Genomic DNA, 20,284 nt, shown 5'->3' on the forward strand with positions numbered 1-20,284 from the left:
ATGAAAATCAACACTATCTACAGACATGGAATGTTTAGGATTTTGAAATTGACTAATGGGCAGGCTTGTTCAATGTGACCGGCAGCCTCATTGAAAAAGCCTTTCTGGTTCATAAGAGACAGGATTTAAATTGACCTCAGACTCCAACCTGACGCAGGCTATCGAGAACTTTGCAGTGACGGTGAAGACCACAGCCAAGATGCTGCAGAAGTTTGGCACGGACCTGGCCGAAACAGAGCTGCCCAATGACGTACCGTGCACCAAGGAGCTCCTGACCGCACACACCGAGAAACACACCACGCTCAAGGTGCATTGAAGGCCCCACACACACACAGACCCACTCAGGCCGGCCCACACACACACATAAGCAGACATGCACAAACGAAAGCACACATGAAGGCACACACACATGTGCACATAGATATGTACGCACGTGCGCAAGCACATGCACATTTTATGCACAAAAAACGATGGTGGTCATTCATGTCAATAGAGAATGTATGTGGAATTATTTGAGTGTCTATCAATGTTTTTGACTAAGAATTGCATGTAACATTGCCTGTGTGTGCAATGTGTGTACATGCATGCATACAACTACTAGTAGAGACTGGATTAAACTTACATTACTTCATGTACATTGTGTGACTTGTGTGCAAGAAATGACATGATAACCCTATGTTTTCTTTCGTTCTTTTTGTGTAGGATGAATTGAAACTAGCACTAAAGCAGGGAACGACATTGCTAGGTTGTATAAAGGAACAGTCGGCCAAATCAGAGAGCCACAAACTCAACCCAGACGAAATAGAGAACCAGACCACCGTAGAAAGGTAAGGGACCCTGAAGGGTGTTTTTCTCTATCGCAAAAAGAAACCACAGCTAAACCATTACACATTGCAAAAGTGCTGCCATGTGTTTTTGCCATTTATACAACCAGCCAGCCTGCAGCACACACAATGTAGACCACTGGATACTTTGGGCCACCTAATGGTTGACTCAGACATACCCAGACTGTGTGTGGTTACTAATTATTTGACTTTGCTATTGTTCCTGGGATTAGTTCTAAGGATGTTCCAGTCAGCAGAAAGACTGCTTATTATCTGCCATTTATTTGTTCTAAGCACTGATGGTCCTGAATACTGAAAGCTAAATTCAATCTAGTATAAATAGAGAGTGGTTTCACATAAAATATTTGTATATTTTATATTTTTACTCCTTTATGTTGTTTCACCACTGTGTGTTTGTGTGCTTGGGTGTGTGTGTGTGTGTGTGTGTGTGTGTGTGTGTGTGTGTGTGTGTGTGTGTGTGTGTGTGTGTGTGTGTGTGTGTGTGTGTGTGTATGTGTATACGTGTATGTCTTTTTCTAGGCTGTTAGCCCAGCTGGACGAGACAGAAAATGCCTTTGAGCAGTTCTGGTCAAAACACCATCTGAAACTGGAACAGTGTTTGCAGTTGCGACACTTTGAACAGGACTACAGAGAGGTGAAAGTCTGCATTCATTATTTTAACACTTTGCGCGTGACCACTCTGCCTTCCCTCTGTCCATAGCCATTACTACCGAAACAAGTGTCTTATTGAAACTAAGTAGAGTTTCTATTCCAAGGGAATGTTAGTGAAACTGCGAACAGAGTTCAACATTGTGGGCAAGATACAAAAGGAGGGAACAGAACTCGAGAATTGTAATCAAGGTTTCAATGTTTTTCCAGTTCTACCTCATTTGACTTCTTCAGGCTAATGCTGTACTCGTCTCAGCAAGGGCATGTGACAGATTTCAGTGCCGTTTGAAACTTGAGTACACATATCGGGTTCCATAGCAGTGCATTACTTAAGGTGATAACAGGATCTAAAACATAAGATAACCATACAGAGAGCATTGAGGCATTATCCACTACGCACACAATTATAATAAACAGTTCAAAGGCAGCAAATAAACTCGTAATTGGCAAGAGTTGTAGGGTGACTTGTAGTGTGTGGTCTGAATTATTGAAGAGTTTATAGAAAAATAATTCACAGAGCAGATCTCCTGAGTGTGTATGGTTAGTCCAACCTGTGTTCATTGATTGCTCAATGCACAACAGGTTTGCAGCCTAACCGAAACTCTGGCTGTGTTCCAAATCACACACTTTTTCTTTTTACTTACTTACTTTTTAGCACGTATTGCAGCTACCTTTACAAAGTACGTAGTGTGGCGAACAGCATGCATACAATTGGGACATACTACAGTTGGTGCAACTGATTAGCACACCTGTAGTGCCACCCATCGACCGCGTCGATGTGACGTATCCTCTGCTGCGCAGAGGATTGTTTGGTAGAATAGCCAAAAAAAGATTGTTATTTGAACCCATCATTACCTATGACACACATCGGTTGCCACAAGATGGAGGCATTGTTGATGCATGCTTAGAAGCCGAATGCGATAACTAGTTAGTATATATATCTATAGCTTACATACTGCAGATGTATACTCAAAATCCTGGTATTTTTGGCATGCAGCATTTGCCATACTATGTATTGTGACATACTTACTTTTTCTGACATTCTAAATCGTGTGGTGGTTAGTGTATTGAGCCGCATGGCCAGAGTATAACCAGTTTGAATCGGGCCAGGTGAGGCAAGCAATAACCACACCTACTCAGTAGTTACCCAACGACTCCAGCCATGACGGCTTGAATAAATATTTTGACAGAGCAGCTTTCATTTCCATCCCTGTCAGCGTTGGTTAATGCTAGAACAGTAATGATGTATACTTTTTAACAATGATATATTATCAGCATGCAATTCTGCATGCAATTCAGCTGACAATGATTTGAGTTCATTATGGTTAAGAGCATGTTGGCACATTTCAGTTGCAGAAAGTTAACTTTTCCTTATTTTCTTTTTGCCTCTCCTGCTTTCCTCTTTTTCTTACATCCAGGTCAAATTATCCTTGGACAGTTTATTGGAAGCGCTTAATGGCCTTACAGATAACGGGGATTGTGTGGCAAGAGTGGAATATCTGCTGAAGGAACTGAAGTCTTTAGAAGAAAAGGCCAAGGTACTGAGACACATACACACGCGCACAAGCAGTCGGACAAGCAAGCGTATGCCCATACGTTTACACATGGGCACACACGTGCACACATGGGCACACACGTGCACACTCCCATTCTTTGCTCAACAGAACTGCGAGCAAACACACGCACACACACACCGAACAAGCACGGACCCTTTTCCCTCGTGCATGGGGAAATGCAAACATACCCAAATCCCTACCCTGATGACCAAATAGGCAGAACACGCTATTCACAGAGACATGTAAATGTTTATAGTTGCCCACACGCACACAACACAACACTTGGTATTTGTCCTCTCACCTCCATACTGAGCCTATCACACCTATCAACCCGCCCATGTCACCGCCTTGTCACCATGTCCCCGTGTGTCCCCCGAACCAGGCCACGGTGGAGGAGGCCCACCTCCACGCCTCCCACGGCGACCAGCTGATCCAGAGCAACCACTACGCCGTAGACTCCATCAGGCCCAAGTGCGTGGAGCTGCGACGCGTCTGCGATGACTTCAGCAACGAGGCCCGCAAGAAGACGGACGTCTTGTCCAAGTCGCTGCAGATCCACCGGGGCATCGATAAGGTTGGGAGGAGTTACGCTACAGCGTAACTGTAGCGTTCTTGCATTTCGTTGGGTTTGTGTGTGAGGGGGGGGCAAACAACTTCTCCTCCCAGTTGAACTCCTTCATGTTGTCGTGTTGCAGAGCCATGGGGTCATGAAACTGTTGTGAGCTTTTGGATGTGAATTATGCATCACTCCGCCTACTAACATATATAATAAACATATATCATATATAATTCATCAATTAACAAATATTGGTTGGCTATAAAGGACTGACTCAAATTTTTTCATTTATTACGTAGAAGCAACTAGAAACTAAAAGGAGGTGAATATAATTAATAATTAAATAATTAATTGTAATATATTGGAAGAACAATTTAAACTAGATAAAAAATAAATAAAAAAACTTGCCATATAACTAATCTTCGTCTCTCCCTCCCTCTCACCTGTCCAGGTGAACCAGTGGTGTGAGGCCGGTGTTTTCCTGCTGGCGTCCCAGGCCGTGGACAAGTGTCAGTTGCAAGAAGGGGCGGAGTCAGGGCTGGTGGACATCGAGCGCTTCCAGGAGACAGCCAACGAGAAGCAGCTGACAGAGCTCCGGAACATCCACAACCAGTACGAGATGGTGCTCTCAGAAGACATCAAGGTAGCAAACGAAAACCTCAGCCACCTGACGTTCAGGGAATGAAGGTCCCCTACAGTGTTTTCAGCCCAAAATCTGGATTTGGCTACATGCATATATACACAGCTTGTATATATATATGGTTTGAAGAACGATTTAAAGAATCATAGCGATACGAAACACATGAACCAAAATACCAAAATATTTCCCAACTGCATATATGTATTGACATACCATCTCACACACCTCAGGCCAGTGTGCTGAAGGCCTTGAAGAGACTGGAGGACGTCCAAGAGATGTTCGAGAAGCGACACGTTAGTCTAAAGAAGCTGTCGGCCAAACAGACCAGGCCTGTGCAGCCCGTGGCCCCGCGGCCCGAGTCTTCCCCTAAGAGACCCCCCCTAAAGAACCAATCCAGGACCCCAGTGGCCCCACAGTGTAAGCTACCTAATTTTCTCATGAGACCATGTGGGGCATGTTCTATATTACACTCAAAGGATCGTGCCTTGATTTGTTGAGACCCTGGGTTACACCCCTTTGGGCTGTGTGGGCGTAAAAGGAAATGTGTAGTTGCCTTGACATAGATTAAATACATCAGTATTTAGCAGCTCACATAGCTGTGTCTTTGTTTTGTTCTACCCAAGTAAGTGCGTTATGAGCTGCCCTGGCTCAGAACCGTCAGTTAGGTTTGTCCTTGTTTGTTGGCACAATTGGAGAAAAATTCCTAGCCAGGGCAGTTCATTATGCACTTACTTGGGTAGGACAAGATCAAGCTCCTCCTTTGGGTGCTGCTAACCACACAATGTCGGAATGCGTCTACACCGCAAGAGGGGATGGGTTGCATCAAAATCACGGGTGATTGAAATCTAGTTGTACAATGTCAAAAATTAACCAGCCAAATCCTTTATGAATAATACTTTGTGAATGAATGAAACCATTGCCACAATCAGCCATTAAAGCGAATGGTTGTTCGAGAGAAAAAGCTCTTAAAACAAACATCAACTACGTACATTACTCATGTTCCGCTCTGTTGTAGCTCTCGCCCGCAGAGTGTCAGAGAACACAAACAGCAGCAAGCAGCCAGCCGAGGCAGACCTCAACAAGAAAAAGAACATACGCAAGGCAAAGGGAGGCCTCAAGGTGACCTTTGCCAGATTAGCCACACACACACACACATACATCTGCTTTTAAAATGGTAACACAATACATCAATGACAAACAGCTGCCATATCTATTTGTACCCTGTAATACATTCCCAAATCGTGTGTGTGTGTGATGTGCCAGATTGAGGTGATGCATGAAGCAAGCCAGGGGGGTTCCACGCACGTTGTCCCTTCTGCAGAGACCGAAGAGAGCCTCTCGAACAGACGCAGGTAAGTGACCACGAAACAAAAAAACAGAAACAAAACACAAACCCAGGAACCTGAACCCGGTACATTCAAAGCGATACATTTTTCCTTTCACTGCTACGCCGACGACACACAGCTCTATGTCAATACCACAGCTGCCACCCCACCTTTAACATCACCGTCATCCCCATCAAAACTCACCACGTGTCTGGAGGAGATAAAGGGATGGATGGAGCACAATTTCCTCTAACTCAACAGCTCCAAAACCAAAGCCATCCTGGTCGGCACCTCTCACCAGACCAAATCATCATCCATAACCAGCATCACCTTTTCTGGCTCAAATATCCCTCTCTCATCAACAGTCACAAATCTTGGTGTAAAAATGGACCCCCAACTCACTTTTGAATCCCATATCAACCACCTTTGCAAGACCTCCTTCTATCACCTCCGCAACATTTCCAAACTCCGCCCCATTCTCTCCCTCTCAGACTCCGAAAAACTAGTTCATGCCTTTATCTCCTCCAGACTGGACTACTGTAACGCACTACTCATCGGGATCCCTAGTAAGAGCCTGCAGAGACTCCAATACATACAAAACTCTGCAGCTAGGATCCTGATGAGAGTGCGCAAGCATGAGCACATTACCCCCATCCTCCACTCACTCCACTGGCTTCCGGTTTCCACCAGGATTGAGTACAAGGTTTCCCTCCTCACACACCAATCTATCCATGGACGTGCCCCCCCCTACCTCAAAGAATTTCTCAACCAACATAACACAACACACTCCCTACGCTCCACTCACTCTAACCTCCTCCACATACCCAGAACCAAACTTAGGACCATGGGAGATAGGGCCTTCAGTGCTGCCGCCCCACGCCTGTGGAATGCCCTCCCTGACACCTTGAGGGCACCACAATCCACTGATTGTATTAAAAAGGTCTTAAAACATATTTTTAAGAAAACTTTTGGCTCCCACTCTTAGGTGTTTTTAAACCCCTTTTATTTTTAAAATAAATATATACATCTTTATTTTTTTAACAACACTGCTTTTAACCCGTAGCCCATTGAGATTTTCGAATGAAAAGGGCAATATAAATGAAATGTATTATTATATTAAAGCAGCGAGAGAGAAAGCGATTACCACAAGTTGTTGGCCCTGTAGTTTGTTATCAAGGTGTGAGATTCTCAATGCAAATTTGTAGCAATGTCTATGACTGCATGCCCCCTCAGTAGCTGTCAACTCAACCTAGGGGACTTTTGCTTGCCTCCTCGAAACATAAAAGATGCAGGGTGTTGGGATTGCAAATCCAGGCTTATTGTCATTTTGCATATATTGCTACATGAATCTGGTGCTCCATGTTGCCATGCAAGAGATCTCTTTCTCTGAGTGTGTAAGGTGATGACTGGTTTAACCTGTACGTCAAATTTGCAACAGGTGTGCATTCTCACCCAGCTCCAGAGTCAAATCAGTCTGACTCGGTTCAGGTGAGGCCGCTTAAACCAGCCATCATCCACACATACTCCCACAGACTTGGGCCATGTTTATCCATAGCAGGGTATTTATAGAAACGAATATTTCCCCCCCTCCGTTTTCAAAAATAACATTGTGCACACAACATCGTTTTCAAAAAAGTTGTCGTTTACATCAACCCGCATAAATACGCCGTCGAGCGCCATTATAACTATGCCAAACCTATGGGTGGCAGTGTAGAGAGAAGGATAAAACCATGCAAGCCAATCAGAATCAACAACAACGAATAACACAAGCGTCTTCCTGTAACAAACTAACTGTAGACAGGGGGCTCATATGACGTTAAGCATTTCCTGGCGCATAATGTGACGCTTCAGAACCTAAAACCCTGTTTCTCCCCGTTGACACGACAACACATAACCAGCGTTTTCAGAAATCCCCACTTTGGCCGGAGTTTTTAGAAATGATCGTTTTCTGTGATAAAAACAGCGTTTTCGTGTAAATGAGAGGCCAAACCGCGTGGAAATATCTGCGTTTTCCCTTCGTGTAAACGGGGCCTTGATTTCTTTACATGCAGGATCATTAACGATATATCCTAACAATATGAGGTTTGAAATATAACAATGTGTTGCAATTCGACACAATTTTCATGAAATTGGGGTTGACTGTAAGCGGCCATAAAGAAAGCCAGTAGAGAGCATTATGTACCAAGGAATACAGAAACAATCCTTTTTAGTCTGACCTCCGAAACCTACTATTCAATGGTGAGATTGGGGAAGTATAGAGAGAAAGAGACAGAGTCATTGCAAGTGGTATTATAAAGTCCCAGTGAGATTTTACTTAGCACCTTGGTGCTTAGTAAAATAAAAAAGGAGTGGGCAGGGGGGTTTCTGAGTCAGATGGTTTTGGTGAAAAGCTAGTACTAGGGAGAGATAGAGGGTAGAGTGTGAGAGAGAGCTTGAGAGAGAGCATGAGCGTGAGACATGAGCACTAGTGATTGGCCCTATGGTTTGGCCCAGTTATCAAGGTGTGAGATTCACAATGCTGATGTCAAAAGCAAATTTGTAGCAATGTCTTTGATAGCACGTCCCCTCAGTAGCTGTCAACTCCGCCTAGCAGACTTTTGCTGGCCTCGTCCAAACATAAAAGATGCAGGGTGTTGGGATTGCAAATACAGGCTTATTGTCATTTTGCATATAATGCTACATGGATCTGGTGCTCCATGTTGCCATGCAAGAGATCTCTTTCTCTGAGTGTGTGTGGTGATGACTGTGCAAATTGATTAGTCAATGTGCAACTGGTGTGCATTCTCACCCAGCTCCAAAGAGAGAGAGAGAGAGAGAGAGAGAGAGAGAGAGAGAGAGAGAGAGGGGGGGGGGGGGGGGGGTTGGGGAGGGCAGACAGCCATACACCAGACAAAGATGGAGCACTCCCACGTCAAGCGGGGTCTGTGGGGGTTGCGGAGAACGAGACGGAGAGAAAACGCTTGCCAATAAATCTCTGACATTCTTCCCTTTTTTGCCCAAAGAACCTCCTGTGATGACGATGATGCATGGCTTTGTCATAATTACTCCGCTCCCTGGCTAAGCAGCGGCTTCAGACAAAGAAAAAGTACATCCGAGGGAAACAGGGTGGAAGTTAAACAAAGAATCCTTTTCTTTTAATGATTTGATGAAATGACAAGTGTGCTCCCGTTCATTTCAGACCCTGGTCCTTACACTTATAGTGACCCAGACATAGGGATGTATCACTGCAATAGTAGCCGGTTGGTTGCAAGTGGCATATATTTTCTTAGGTTTCAAACTGATAATGCAGACTGACGTTAAATAATAGTCATTTTCATAATACTGAGTAATATTTGCTATGGTACAGACAGCAATTTTTGCTGTGGTACAGACACCAAAACTAGAGTTGCTGGGATACTTTGAATGCTAGCATCATGTGTAGTATTGCGTGATACAGAGGAGTCTTACAAATAGGTAACTATAATGCTTAATTTTCCACCACTGGGATATGCTCAGCGTTTTAATGGTTTTACTCAGGTCTCATGACCTGACTTATATGCCTAGACAGCATCAGAAAGTCAACTTGTATTTATATATAGAGCAACACATCTTTCTACACTGTCTTGTATAGTGTTGACTCAAGTTTTCTTCTGCATTTCAGTTTAAAAAGAATAGAATAGAAACTCACAAAAACAAAAGTTGTGAAAGAGTAGTCTTCTAAAGAGTAGGGAGCCTGTTAAGGCCTATTTCACAGGCCTCCTGCCCGAAATGACATGCCCAAAATGAATAGAGTACGCCTCCACAACAACAAGGGCTATATGAATAAAGTTGGTTTAAAAAAGAAGGTAACATCTGTGAGGTGGCTGCAGAAGTGTTAGAATCAACATAGATGTTACTGTGTCAGAGTGAATTCAGTTAGATAATAGTAAGAAATGTAAATTTTCAATTTTCGCCTTCATTTACATTTAGGGCATTTAGCAGACGCTTTTATCCAAAGACAAACATTTGTCATAAGAAGTGCAACAATATATCGCTGTCGGTACAGTAAGGATGTTCATAGAACTAGTACAAAAATCGCTAGGCTAACCAATTCCCCGTGTTACAGCAAAAAAACCACCATTCGCCAATCAAAAGTATTTGTTTATTTGTTTTGCTCTTCTTTGGCGCCGCTCTTCTAGTTCAGTGAGTTTTCGTCGGAGAGTGATATCATTGGAATATGTGGAGCCTCAGCTTTCATATGACATATAGTTGTGTGGCTGGCATGAAGTAGCGAAATCGGCGGCGGCCAGTATGCACTCATGCACGTTTTGCGTGTTTTGCTACGGGCTCATTCAGCTGCTTGGTGTTAGAATTGTGTTTTGTTTAGGTAGATACATTATCATGGGCTTTTAAGCGAGCTTCTTCCCGTTACGTGGGTATGCACCAGGGAGATGTTGTCCATGGTCGGGGGCGGGGGCGTAAGAGGTGCCCCCGCCCCCGTGCCCACTACCTCCGTCCGTTGCGTGATCCCCATTGACTTTAATGGGGACGGACGTGCAATGCATTGTGGATCCGTCCGTTCCATTGGAGCCTTCGGCTCAGTCAAGAAGTTGAAAAATGTTCAACTTTTTCGGCAGCGACGGATCCGTCATCCAATCAGATCGCGTCTGCAAATTTAAGCACTGTGACGCGACTCGGGCTCTGACGATACTGGAAAGCGGGAAAGCGGGTCATCTTGCATCGCAACAAGCAGGAAGTAGCGGGAAGAACCCGGCGAAGCGATTTGATTGGCTGACGGATGCCTCTGCAAAGACTACTCCCCCATCAGTCAGCAACGCCTTCCCACCTCCGTTGACTGAAGGAGGTAGTGGGATGATAGATAGCGATAACACTTGTTTTTACTTTATATTTGTATTGTATTTAATTGTTTAACCGAAACAATAAAAAAATGTGCCCGCAAAACGGGCGATCGCGTCAAATGACGCGTCAAATCACGTAGGAAGGTTCTTGAACATTCTAGACTATGAAACCTGCTTAAAACACTCAGTTTACTAGCTAAATTCGATCAAACAATTCAATACAATACAAATATAAAGTAAAAACAAGTGTTATCTAGCGATCCGTTATCTGTATTATGTTTCAAGAACCCTCCTACGTCATTTGACGCGATCGCCCGTTTTGCGGGCAAAACATTTGTCATTTGACGCGATCGCCCGTTTCGCAGGCAATTTTTTTTATTGTTTCGATTAAACAATTAAATACAATACAAATATAAAGTAAAAACAAGTGTTATCGCTATCTATCATAATACAGATAGCGATCCGCTATCTGTATTATGTTATTTCGTCGTTTGGAAACATGTTTTCTGCATCGCGTCGTCTGTTGCCGGGCAGGTTGTCAGGATGTAAACAAACGAAGACGTAGGCCGGTACAATTTTAACGTGACAGCACCTCTTAAACCCGAGCGCTCGGGTTAAAGAGGCTAAACATAGGCCCCGTCCACACAAAGCCTATTTCATGGCGAAACCACAAAGGTCTTGTACGGTTTGACCTTCCGTCCACAAGAAGCCGGCGAATCCGCTGACCGAAACCGTAAACTTCTGAAACCACCCTCGGAGGTGGTTTCAAATCGACCCAGTTTCGTTTTGGAATCGTGTGGACGCCTGATACCGACTGAAACCGTAAACCATGACGCCATCGCCCCACCCCTCGACCCTCTAGCCAATGACTGTTAAGCCCGCGGTCACCCTTTATGCGCATGGTCGCCTCTTCTTCTTATATATTTTTCTTCTGGATTTCTGTAGCAGAAAGGCCCCTTATGGGCCTGGAATGTGTACTACAGCGTTTTTACAGATCTACCCGGTTTCGCTTGACACAGTCTTTATGCCCTGTTTACACCTACCCAATAGTGGGCCCCGATGGTGCCCGATGGCTAAATCAGCAGCTATCGTTATAACATCGGCAAATAGCGTGGTTGCATCGGGAAACACCGTTACTCTTCCCGGGAACATCGTTAGACAACGGGAAGAAACGGGAAGAAATGCTCAATGATCGGGCAACAACGGGCAACATCGGCAAAGAACGAACATGCTTGTTAATTTTGGGTCAATCGGGGTAGAATCGATTACCAGGCGTTGCTATGGGCTAATCGGCTATAATCGGGAATAGAACGGGAGTATAACGTAAGACATCGCAAATCGTTCGGGAATTTTCCTGGGCACATCGGCTATATTCGTTAATCTTCCGCGCTTTGTCGTGTTTTATCGTCTTTATATCGGCAACCTCAACACACGAAAGACCCTCGAGAACCCTAGACAAATAACGATTGTGAGTGACCAGATTGTGTTAAGGAAGGCCCTCAATCTGCCACTTGTGTATAAATAGGGGGTGATGGATGGATGTCCTACTTTTATAATTACAGGGTACTTCGCCCATTTAGAACCGGCGTTCTATTATTATAAAATCGCTATTGTAATATAAATAAATATATAAATAAATATCAGTCTAAACCAGTCTCCCCTTTGCCCTCTCCCGAAATGACGCCAAATGACGCCAAACGCGTCATTTGACGTGTTTGGCGTCATTCGAAATGACGTCAAATGACGCCAAACGCACTTCGGGTGTCTTCCCTGGCATACATCGTTATGTTATCGTTATAACATCGGGTATGTGTAAATGCTACCCCGATAAATTGACCCGATCATACATTTTTAGCCCGATGTCACCCGAATCACCCCGACTTCCACATCGGCCATTAGCGGCCATTAGCGGGATGGTGTAAACGGGGCATTACGGAGGTACTCCGAAACCGGATAGATCGAAACAATAGGTCTCGCTGCAGCCTGTAGGACATGGACATCCAATGTCCAAGTGCTGTCACGTGACGACACTTTTCCCACTTTTCCTAACCGACGTCATTGCGCGACGAGAGTATTGCTGACCTCTAGCGTTTCTACGGTGGAACTACAGTTTTCCGAAGTTGGTCTACAACAGGGGTTCTCAAAGTTTTGACAGCTGAGGGCCAATTTAGGAACCCAAAATTTGACTGAGGGCCGCCAAGGGGAAAAAAATATAGGCGGGTAACGCCGTCAGCATCCAAGTGGTGAAAAAAAACATTGCACCGTGGACCTCTGGGTGTGAGGTTCATCTGAGGTTATAGCAGCTGTCATGAAATGAGGAAAGAACACTAGAACAGGGAACTTTCCCTTGCGCTCTTTAGACTGTGCAAGATTTCTGTAACCCTTCCTGTAAGCTCAGCCTCTTAGGAACACAGTTTCTCCACACTGAAACTGATACAATAAATAGGAAATGGCGCATTGTTTTACACTTCGTTGTCACCCTCGAATAAAAAAAAAATGTTTATAAGATTTTGATGATTTAGTATCCCCAACAAGCGCTCCAATGCGTTCTTGTCGTATTGATTTCAATGAGGTTGGGCCAACAGTGAGAATCCCAATTCACATGTGAAAAAAAGAGGCTCAACTTATGTCGATTCAGAAATTAACTTCCAGTAGTCTTTCTTAAATGTGAAGTCTGCATTTTAATTTATTACGGTGTATATTGTTTGCTTAATAACCATCAATATATGATTTCATTTCGATTCAAATAATATGTTTCTTGGAATTAGTATCCATTATTATCAAATTTATTTTCTGCTCTTCTCTACAAACAAACCAATAAAAAATAAAGACAAAGAAATTACAAATATTATGTCTCCTCCGTTTCGGACACTTTGCGCTTCCTCTAGATACTGAAGATAGGTGGTAGAGTTCCTCTTGCAATCTCTCTGCCCTCCTCCCTGAAATGAGCAAACCGTCTGCAATGACTGCACAAACACACACACAGTTTTTGTAGACCATTGTTACGGTTGTACAAAGTGGAGCACTACCACTCCCTGTGATGTGTTATGTCATGCTGTAGAAGATAATAGACTGATAATGAGAGTAGACTGTTTGTACTCGAGTACATCATCATTTTGCATTAACTTTAGCCATTTTATTTTCGTATATTTTCCTTTATATATATTTGTATGTATCTAGTTGACTATTTGAAATTTCGTTGAGATAAATAAGTTGCATGTTATTGCTTATTATTTAAAGTGTCTGCTATCGTGGATAAATACGTTAGCTTAAAGGGGACCTACTATGCTTTTTCAACTTTTATGACCTATAAACGTTGTTATAATGATTGATAGTCATGTTTAACCATGCACAAAAAACGATGCTGATTTTCGGGAAACTCTTCCTCTTATCTGGGCGCTTTCAGTATTCTCTGTCAACGCTCGGTTTCGTCCTTCTCCGCCCCCTCGCCCCCCTCCTGCCAACCCAACTTGTGATTGGTTACATTCCTTGAAGCGTGCACGCGGGCAGATTTGACCAGGCATATGGGGGCGCGGCAGGAGTGCATCTACGTAGATGATTTCCCGGAAATGTAAACAAGTGAATCGCAAACGTTGTCCCGGGTGTTTAGCGCTCTGCACAGCCAACCCAGACGGTCAGTAGGGAATACGTCGAAATGCATGTACGTCATTATTTGACACTTTGGTATGATTAAACATGACTATCAATCATTATAACAACGTTATAGGTCATAAAAGTGGAATAAGCATAATAGGTCCCCTTTAAGGAGTGGAACCATCAAAAACACATTTCACAAACGCATGTTTTTGCAATCACAATTAGGTTGTTTCAGTCATTAGCCGACGTCAGTGGAGGTGGCAAGTGGAATCACGTGACAGCACTTGGACGTTGGATGTCCATGTCCTACAAGCCGCAGCGAGACATTATAGAACAATTTTGCCCGTTTCGGCTTCGTGTGGACGGGGCCATAGTAGCTTCCCACACCGGCCCACTCGTTTGGGGGTTTAATTAGTGTGGAAAATCAAAAAAATCAAAGCAGCAACTGTCACATCGTTGCTGCTACCTCCCACAAGATAAGGACAACAACAAACAAAAACACATTGTTTCGGAGGTCCTCATTTTGGTCTTTAATTCAACGGGGAGAACATAACAGCAAATAATTGTAAAGCCGGAAAAAAAAAACTATGAATGAATAAAAAAAAACATTAGATGATAATTGTAGTAGTTCAACTTTCAAGTGCAGCAATTCCTTCTGACTTATTTGGACACATGATATTTTTATGATCGGATGCTAATGTTATAGCTGCCCCAGAGGTCCACCTACTCACATAAAGGCTGCCATGCATGAATAAGTGTCCCGATAGTGGGGCCGGCAGAGCAGCGCGGCCCTCACCGCCACGCAGTACGTATCCCCCAGCGGCCCCGGGGCCGACCGGGCTAGCTCGCGCTCGGCCGTGGCGCGCCACAGTGCGTACATGTCTGTCTCGTGGCCGTGCGACGTGATCATTTGGTCGAAAATGCACGGGTGGCGCTGTGCCTTCCCCTCACCTGAAAAGTAGGCGTGGTCCAGGGGGGAAACCCCTGCCACGCTGGCGCACATCCCCATGAACACGTCGTCGATGTACATGGAGGAGCGGAGCACCAAAGTGGCCCCGTAGATCTTGGCGGCCACATCCCCGGAGACCACGTAGCCCGCGCCAGCCGTGTAGTCCGGGTAGCAGGGCAAGGGGTACAGCTCCCGAGAGACGTAGTATTTGCTGCTCTTCCGGCGGTTGGGGGGCGCCCCTCTGTGAACGTGGCCCACCCACAAGTCTCGCCCGCCGCTCGGCGAGTCCAGCAGGCCCCGCAGGTACCTCAGCAGGTTGGGCACGTGCACAAAGACGTCGTCGTCGGCCGACATGAGGAAGCGCGCGTCGGGGCAGTGGTGGCGGGCCCACTGGAACTGCAGCACCAGCTTGGCCGTGAGGTTGTGGAAGGTGTCGGCGAAGTCCTGCTGGATCAGGTCCCCGTGAGCCCGGTCCTCACGGAGCAGGTCCTCCTGAACCCGAAGCCGCTGGCCCGGGTCAGGGTGCGCGCCTAGGACGAACAGCACGCGCACACGCTCGCCCCGCCGGCCCGGCACGAAAGTCTCGTTGCCCCACGTATCCCGGATCGCCCGGCGCTGCGCAGAGTTCTCGGGCGACGATTTGACAAACAGGAGCAGGAGCACTCGGCCCCACCCTCCACCCCCGCCGCCGCCGCCATCACATTTGTCCGGGTGGTTGATGAGGTAAGGGAAGCCGGTCGTCCCGCCGCCATCATGACCCGTCTCGGGGCCGCCGTGGCGCCGGTAGGCGGCGATGCGGAAGGTGGCGTTGAAGTCAAACTTGTTGACGAGGTAGCGGTAGCCGAACGAGCGCACGTGGCTGACGGCGTGGTGGTCCAATGGCTCCAAGCCCACCAGCATCACGTACAGGACCAGGCTGGCCACCAACAGATGCACGCATCGGCACTTGCTGATTCGGCGGAAATTGATATACATCTTTTATGCTTCAGCTACTTGACTCTGTGGGATGCTTTGCTTTCTCTGTTTTTATGGTTTCCCTGGTTCTCGTCTTCCCTGGATGCCACTATAGAGGAATAGTTACTACCATGTCTGCCTCTGCTTTCTTACAATTGGTTTGGGAATAGTACATGTGTGTTCTTGAAATTGGTTTGGAGCCATTTTCTATTGGTTTTCAAGTTGGTTGTCTAGTCCAGCAACCCTGGGTCAGTCTCATGAGCGCAATGGCTTCCCTGATGAAGTTCTCGACGCAATGTGCAAGTGACTGTTTTGTTCTTCTCATAGTGTGAGAAAAAAAACCACCAGATGTCAAACACCAGCCCTGCACATTTCCCTTTTCCTCACAACTTCCCTTGCCCTTCTGCTTGCATGGCACCAATTGTAGTGGGGGGAGGGGAAGGGGTGAGGGGGGGGGGGAGTAGGGGGTCAGCCGTGGCAGCTCATCTGTTGGTCAAAGCAACAAAAAAATAGCCAGAATTAGTTGTCAGCTCATCACTTGTGTGGGATCCCGGTTTTTAAAAAGGAATTGAGTAGGCCTACCACACTATGGAAGAAAAAATAAAAAGACTGATTGAAAAAACTAGAAAAGAATTCCCTAGACATAGATCGATACAATGATCAGAACGGCAGAGCGAGCTGTTATTACATTCCTACTTTTTTTTTTTTCCTACTTATTCTTTTTTCCTATAAGTTAGATATAGACTGCGTTCTGTATGTATGCAGCAATCCAAAATAAAAGCATGATAAGCCTACATAAAAAAATAATAAAACAATAATCATTCACGGTTTGCGGAGATTAATACGAAGTTTGACAAAGTAGCCTATGACAAAAACATTACGACCTATTAAAACTGGTTCCAAAGAGTCGAACAATATGTGTGGCGCCAACGTTTAGGTTAAAGTGAAACCACGCCGCTGCAACGCCACAACTGCGTCCACTGCTCAAAAGTATTAAACATAACTATGAACATGAACAAAGACTAGCCTACATCCTGACACGACTCATAATAATCTCCCATGCTGACAGATTCGATGTTTTAGGCTCTAACCTAGGCTCATTGCTGGAGTTGATTAGAAAAATCCGACCCCAGTTTGTTAAGTTGTGAAAACTTTACCGACCTGCGTGTGCAGCTGAAACAGTTCCACTGACGAGTCAGCGGGGCAGCGCTCCGGGTTGTATTATTTATCTCCTTTTGGGGACGATGTCTGGCTACCCACGTGAGGTAGAGCAGACGTCCTAATAACGTCATGATTTAGACCTTACTTGTTGTCAGATAGGCGCTCTACCATGGTATAAAATATGCAACATGACTCATAAATTCCTATAGCTCACCACACAAGCATACGCAACGCAAAATTCCAGTACTTTTTTTTCTGGGTAATTAATCCATCCTGTTCCTCTGATAGTAAATCATGTGAAAATAAACATACAAACGCCTCGTTTGTGTTAGGTGATGCAAATCTTGCACCATCGGAGTGAAGTGCGTTCTGTTTGGTAGAAGTGCTGCAGAACAAGGTGTTTACAATATCAGTGAAAGTGGGTGTGGTTATAGTCTAGTCTCGTAACCTCATTCTCAGAACGCCAAACCAAATGCCAGCGAAACTGTTGATATCTTAGAAAAATCTATCTATCTGATATCTACTGGGAACACACCATGTGTCAGTTCTGTCTATCACAGAGAGCAAGCATTTTCAACAATGAGGGCAGCATGGTCCTAATAACGTGGTTAAACATAAACTTGCATACACATGAACCGTGAGCTACGTGCATTGAAATGTCTTCAGTTTAAAAAATAAAGACAGCGTTGAGAGCTAGGACACCGAAAGTATTATTTTCCAGACATTTACAGGCATTAATACATTGATGCAAAAATACATACAGTGGTAACATATCCATCCATACACGCTGTATGCAATATGCATGTGTGCATGTATACATATGTGCATGCAGTATGCCTACATGCACACTGTACAGTGTACTGTTTGAACAGCTGTTGATGCACTTCGTCTTAAAAAGGCTAAGTTGTACTGCGTGACTAGCTGAGCATGGGGACATTCCGGATAAATGGGGAAAAAAACTAGAATGTTTTCAGGATTTGCTTCAGGTAGCCCTATGTGGACCAGTTGCTCAAGTATCAATTACACATGTCAAGTTAATACAAAATGTAGGCCTACGTTGTCTTTTATTATTTTTATTTATTTCGGTGACGAGATTGCCCCTTAAAATTCAGTCCCTTCCATTTATTTTAATTTATTTACTTAGGAAAGATGGATGTACCTCCACCCCACCCACCCACCCCCCACCCCACAGACATTGACACACAGGGTTTGCTGTATCAGCAAGACTCCAAATAACACTGCAGGCATATTGCAATGAAAGTATTCCAGGAATGCCAGGCATCTACATCATTTGAATGGACTTGCGTGATAGGGGGAGTGAAACAGACGGAGAATGGGAGAGCTATAGATAGGGATGTTTTTTTTAGACATGCACCATGACCAAAAATTAAAAACCCAGTGAAACTAAGTCGAAATCGTTATATGATAAGGGATTTCTCTTTCATACAGCTCCTGTCGACAGGTGCAAGTGTGTGTGTGTGTGTGTGTGGTTGTGTGTGTGTGTGTGTGTGTGTGTGTGTGTGTGTGTGCGTGTGTGTGTGTGCGAGCGCACTAATCATGGAAAGGTTGTCTTTTAAATGTGCCCAGACCAACTAGTGCCTACTAACGGCCAAGCAGCCATTTTGGAGAGGTTTCCACCCTGGTGGTTTATGGGCTAATATTTTATAATGTACCGCTGGGGCTGCAATAGCTTCCACATTCTAGCTTCTGTAAACACCATGTGTGCAGTCCCACAACTGGGGTGCTGGAGGGGTCGCCCATGGGTCAGCAGGGACAGTGTACAGGTTTTTGGAAATGGTTTGGTGGGTGCACTTACCTGTCCGTGTTTATCATGTTTTCAACCTAGTTTTAGCTTAAATCTCCTTTCTCTTTCTCGATCGCCCCCTAGACACATTGCCTCAAACTTAATGCTTCAGGCTGATGTATGTTTTGTGCTCTTGTCCCACCCCATCACTCTATCTCGCTCCCTCATGCTCTCTCTAGCTCTCCCTCGCTCTCTCCTTCTCTGGCAGTCAAACACATTTAACCCTAAACACTGTGACACTGTATTATAGAGTCCCCCCCCCCCCCTCCCCACACACGCACGCACACACACACAGTAGATGTACGTACCAGATTATTTGTAAGGACGAGGGAGGTTTCACTACAGTTGAACCATTGAGCTGCTCCCAGAGTGAACAGACCATGTGCTGTGGTAGAGAGCCAACCCTCCTGTCCATGCAGCATTAAAGGTCCATTTAGTCCTTATATCCCTCAGGGTAGTCCCGTCCTTCTGGGTTCTGCTGTCCCCTGCTCCTGCTTTAGTGCCTCACGTCCAGTTGCTCTAGTTTCACAGTTCTCATGCTCAAAGCAGACCCTCCTCCCCTTTTTACTTTTTCCATCAGTTCTTTCCCCAACTCTTCCCCTGCGACTCTCAGGGCAGGGTCACAGGCTTCTCATTTCTGATGCTTCTCCTCCCTCCTCACTGTGTCCTCTTTCCCCTCGTATCCCCCCCGCCAGTGGGAGGTGGCAGTGGTTGAGGCTTAACCCCTCCTACTCCCCTCCCTCTCATGTATTTTAACCCCACAGTCCCTCCCTGCCGCCTCCCCCCACCCAACCTAGGGTTTGGGTTAGGGGTTGTCTCACAAATCATGCTAGTGAGTGATTAAAACAATTTAATCAAGTACATACATCCAAATAATATTACAGCACCGTGTATAGCAGTTGTTTCTTTTTTTAGTTTTTGTTACTCAAGTTTGTGTCTGGTGATGCTGACAAGCCAGGCGTGAAACCCGAACAGGAAGTTAACATGCCTCCTGTGGTTGCTGCATCTCCACCCCCCATATATCTACAAAACCCTTGTTAAATAGATATAATAATGATAATAATGGATTTAATTTAGAGGCGCCTTTCAAGACACCCAAGGTCACCTTACAGAGCATATAGTCATCATTCAAAACTATGTAAAACAGACTGCATTCTCATATACGTGTATGTGCACATGTATGTATATATGTGCACATACCCGCATGTGAATGCATATCTATTCAGACCTGTAATTCATGTCTTAGACTTTTTCACACAGCAATAGATAATTTATTTATTTATTTGTATTCTCTATTTATGGTTATGGTTATATTTACTTACTTCCTCGTCCACAGCCATACAGATACACTGTGTATCTGTGTACTGACAAGTATATGTAGCCACAAGCCTTTTGTGATGTAGTGACAAATGTATCTGTCATGAAGGATGAC

At 44.9% G+C, this 20,284-nt stretch overlaps 2 protein-coding genes across 14 annotated transcripts in view; one reads left to right on the top strand and one right to left on the bottom strand.

The window, feature by feature from the left end:
• Positions 1-20,284, top strand: part of mcf2l2 (MCF.2 cell line derived transforming sequence-like 2) — a 105,465-nt gene that overhangs the window by 35,130 nt on the left and 50,051 nt on the right. For all 12 annotated transcript variants that reach the window (XM_030373105.1, XM_030373110.1, XM_030373109.1 and 9 more), the window contains exons 7-15: positions 158-307; positions 703-827; positions 1,365-1,479; positions 2,912-3,031; positions 3,432-3,623; positions 4,057-4,248; positions 4,476-4,662; positions 5,261-5,364; positions 5,509-5,597. In XM_030373105.1, the coding sequence (XP_030228965.1) occupies positions 158-307; positions 703-827; positions 1,365-1,479; positions 2,912-3,031; positions 3,432-3,623; positions 4,057-4,248; positions 4,476-4,662; positions 5,261-5,364; positions 5,509-5,597 (1,274 nt within the window). The remainder of the gene's footprint in view (positions 1-157; positions 308-702; positions 828-1,364; positions 1,480-2,911; positions 3,032-3,431; positions 3,624-4,056; positions 4,249-4,475; positions 4,663-5,260; positions 5,365-5,508; positions 5,598-20,284) is intronic.
• On the bottom strand, positions 14,491-19,554 carry b3gnt5a (UDP-GlcNAc:betaGal beta-1,3-N-acetylglucosaminyltransferase 5a). 2 transcript variants are annotated; one of them, XM_030373117.1, is made up of 2 exons: positions 19,161-19,554; positions 14,491-16,373 (listed from the first exon to the last, which is right to left on the bottom strand). In XM_030373117.1, the coding sequence occupies exon 2, from the start codon at positions 15,906-15,908 to the stop codon at positions 14,712-14,714; it is 1,197 nt and encodes a 398-aa protein (XP_030228977.1). In that variant the 5' UTR covers positions 15,909-16,373; positions 19,161-19,554; the 3' UTR covers positions 14,491-14,711. The 2 variants fall into 2 exon arrangements, with proteins under 2 accessions (XP_030228977.1, XP_030228978.1); XM_030373118.1 differs by lacking the exon at positions 19,161-19,554 and adding an exon at positions 17,049-18,184.

Source organism: Gadus morhua, chromosome 12 (assembly GCF_902167405.1).
Source record: "Gadus morhua chromosome 12, gadMor3.0, whole genome shotgun sequence".
Classification (NCBI taxonomy): domain Eukaryota; kingdom Metazoa; phylum Chordata; class Actinopteri; order Gadiformes; family Gadidae; genus Gadus; species Gadus morhua.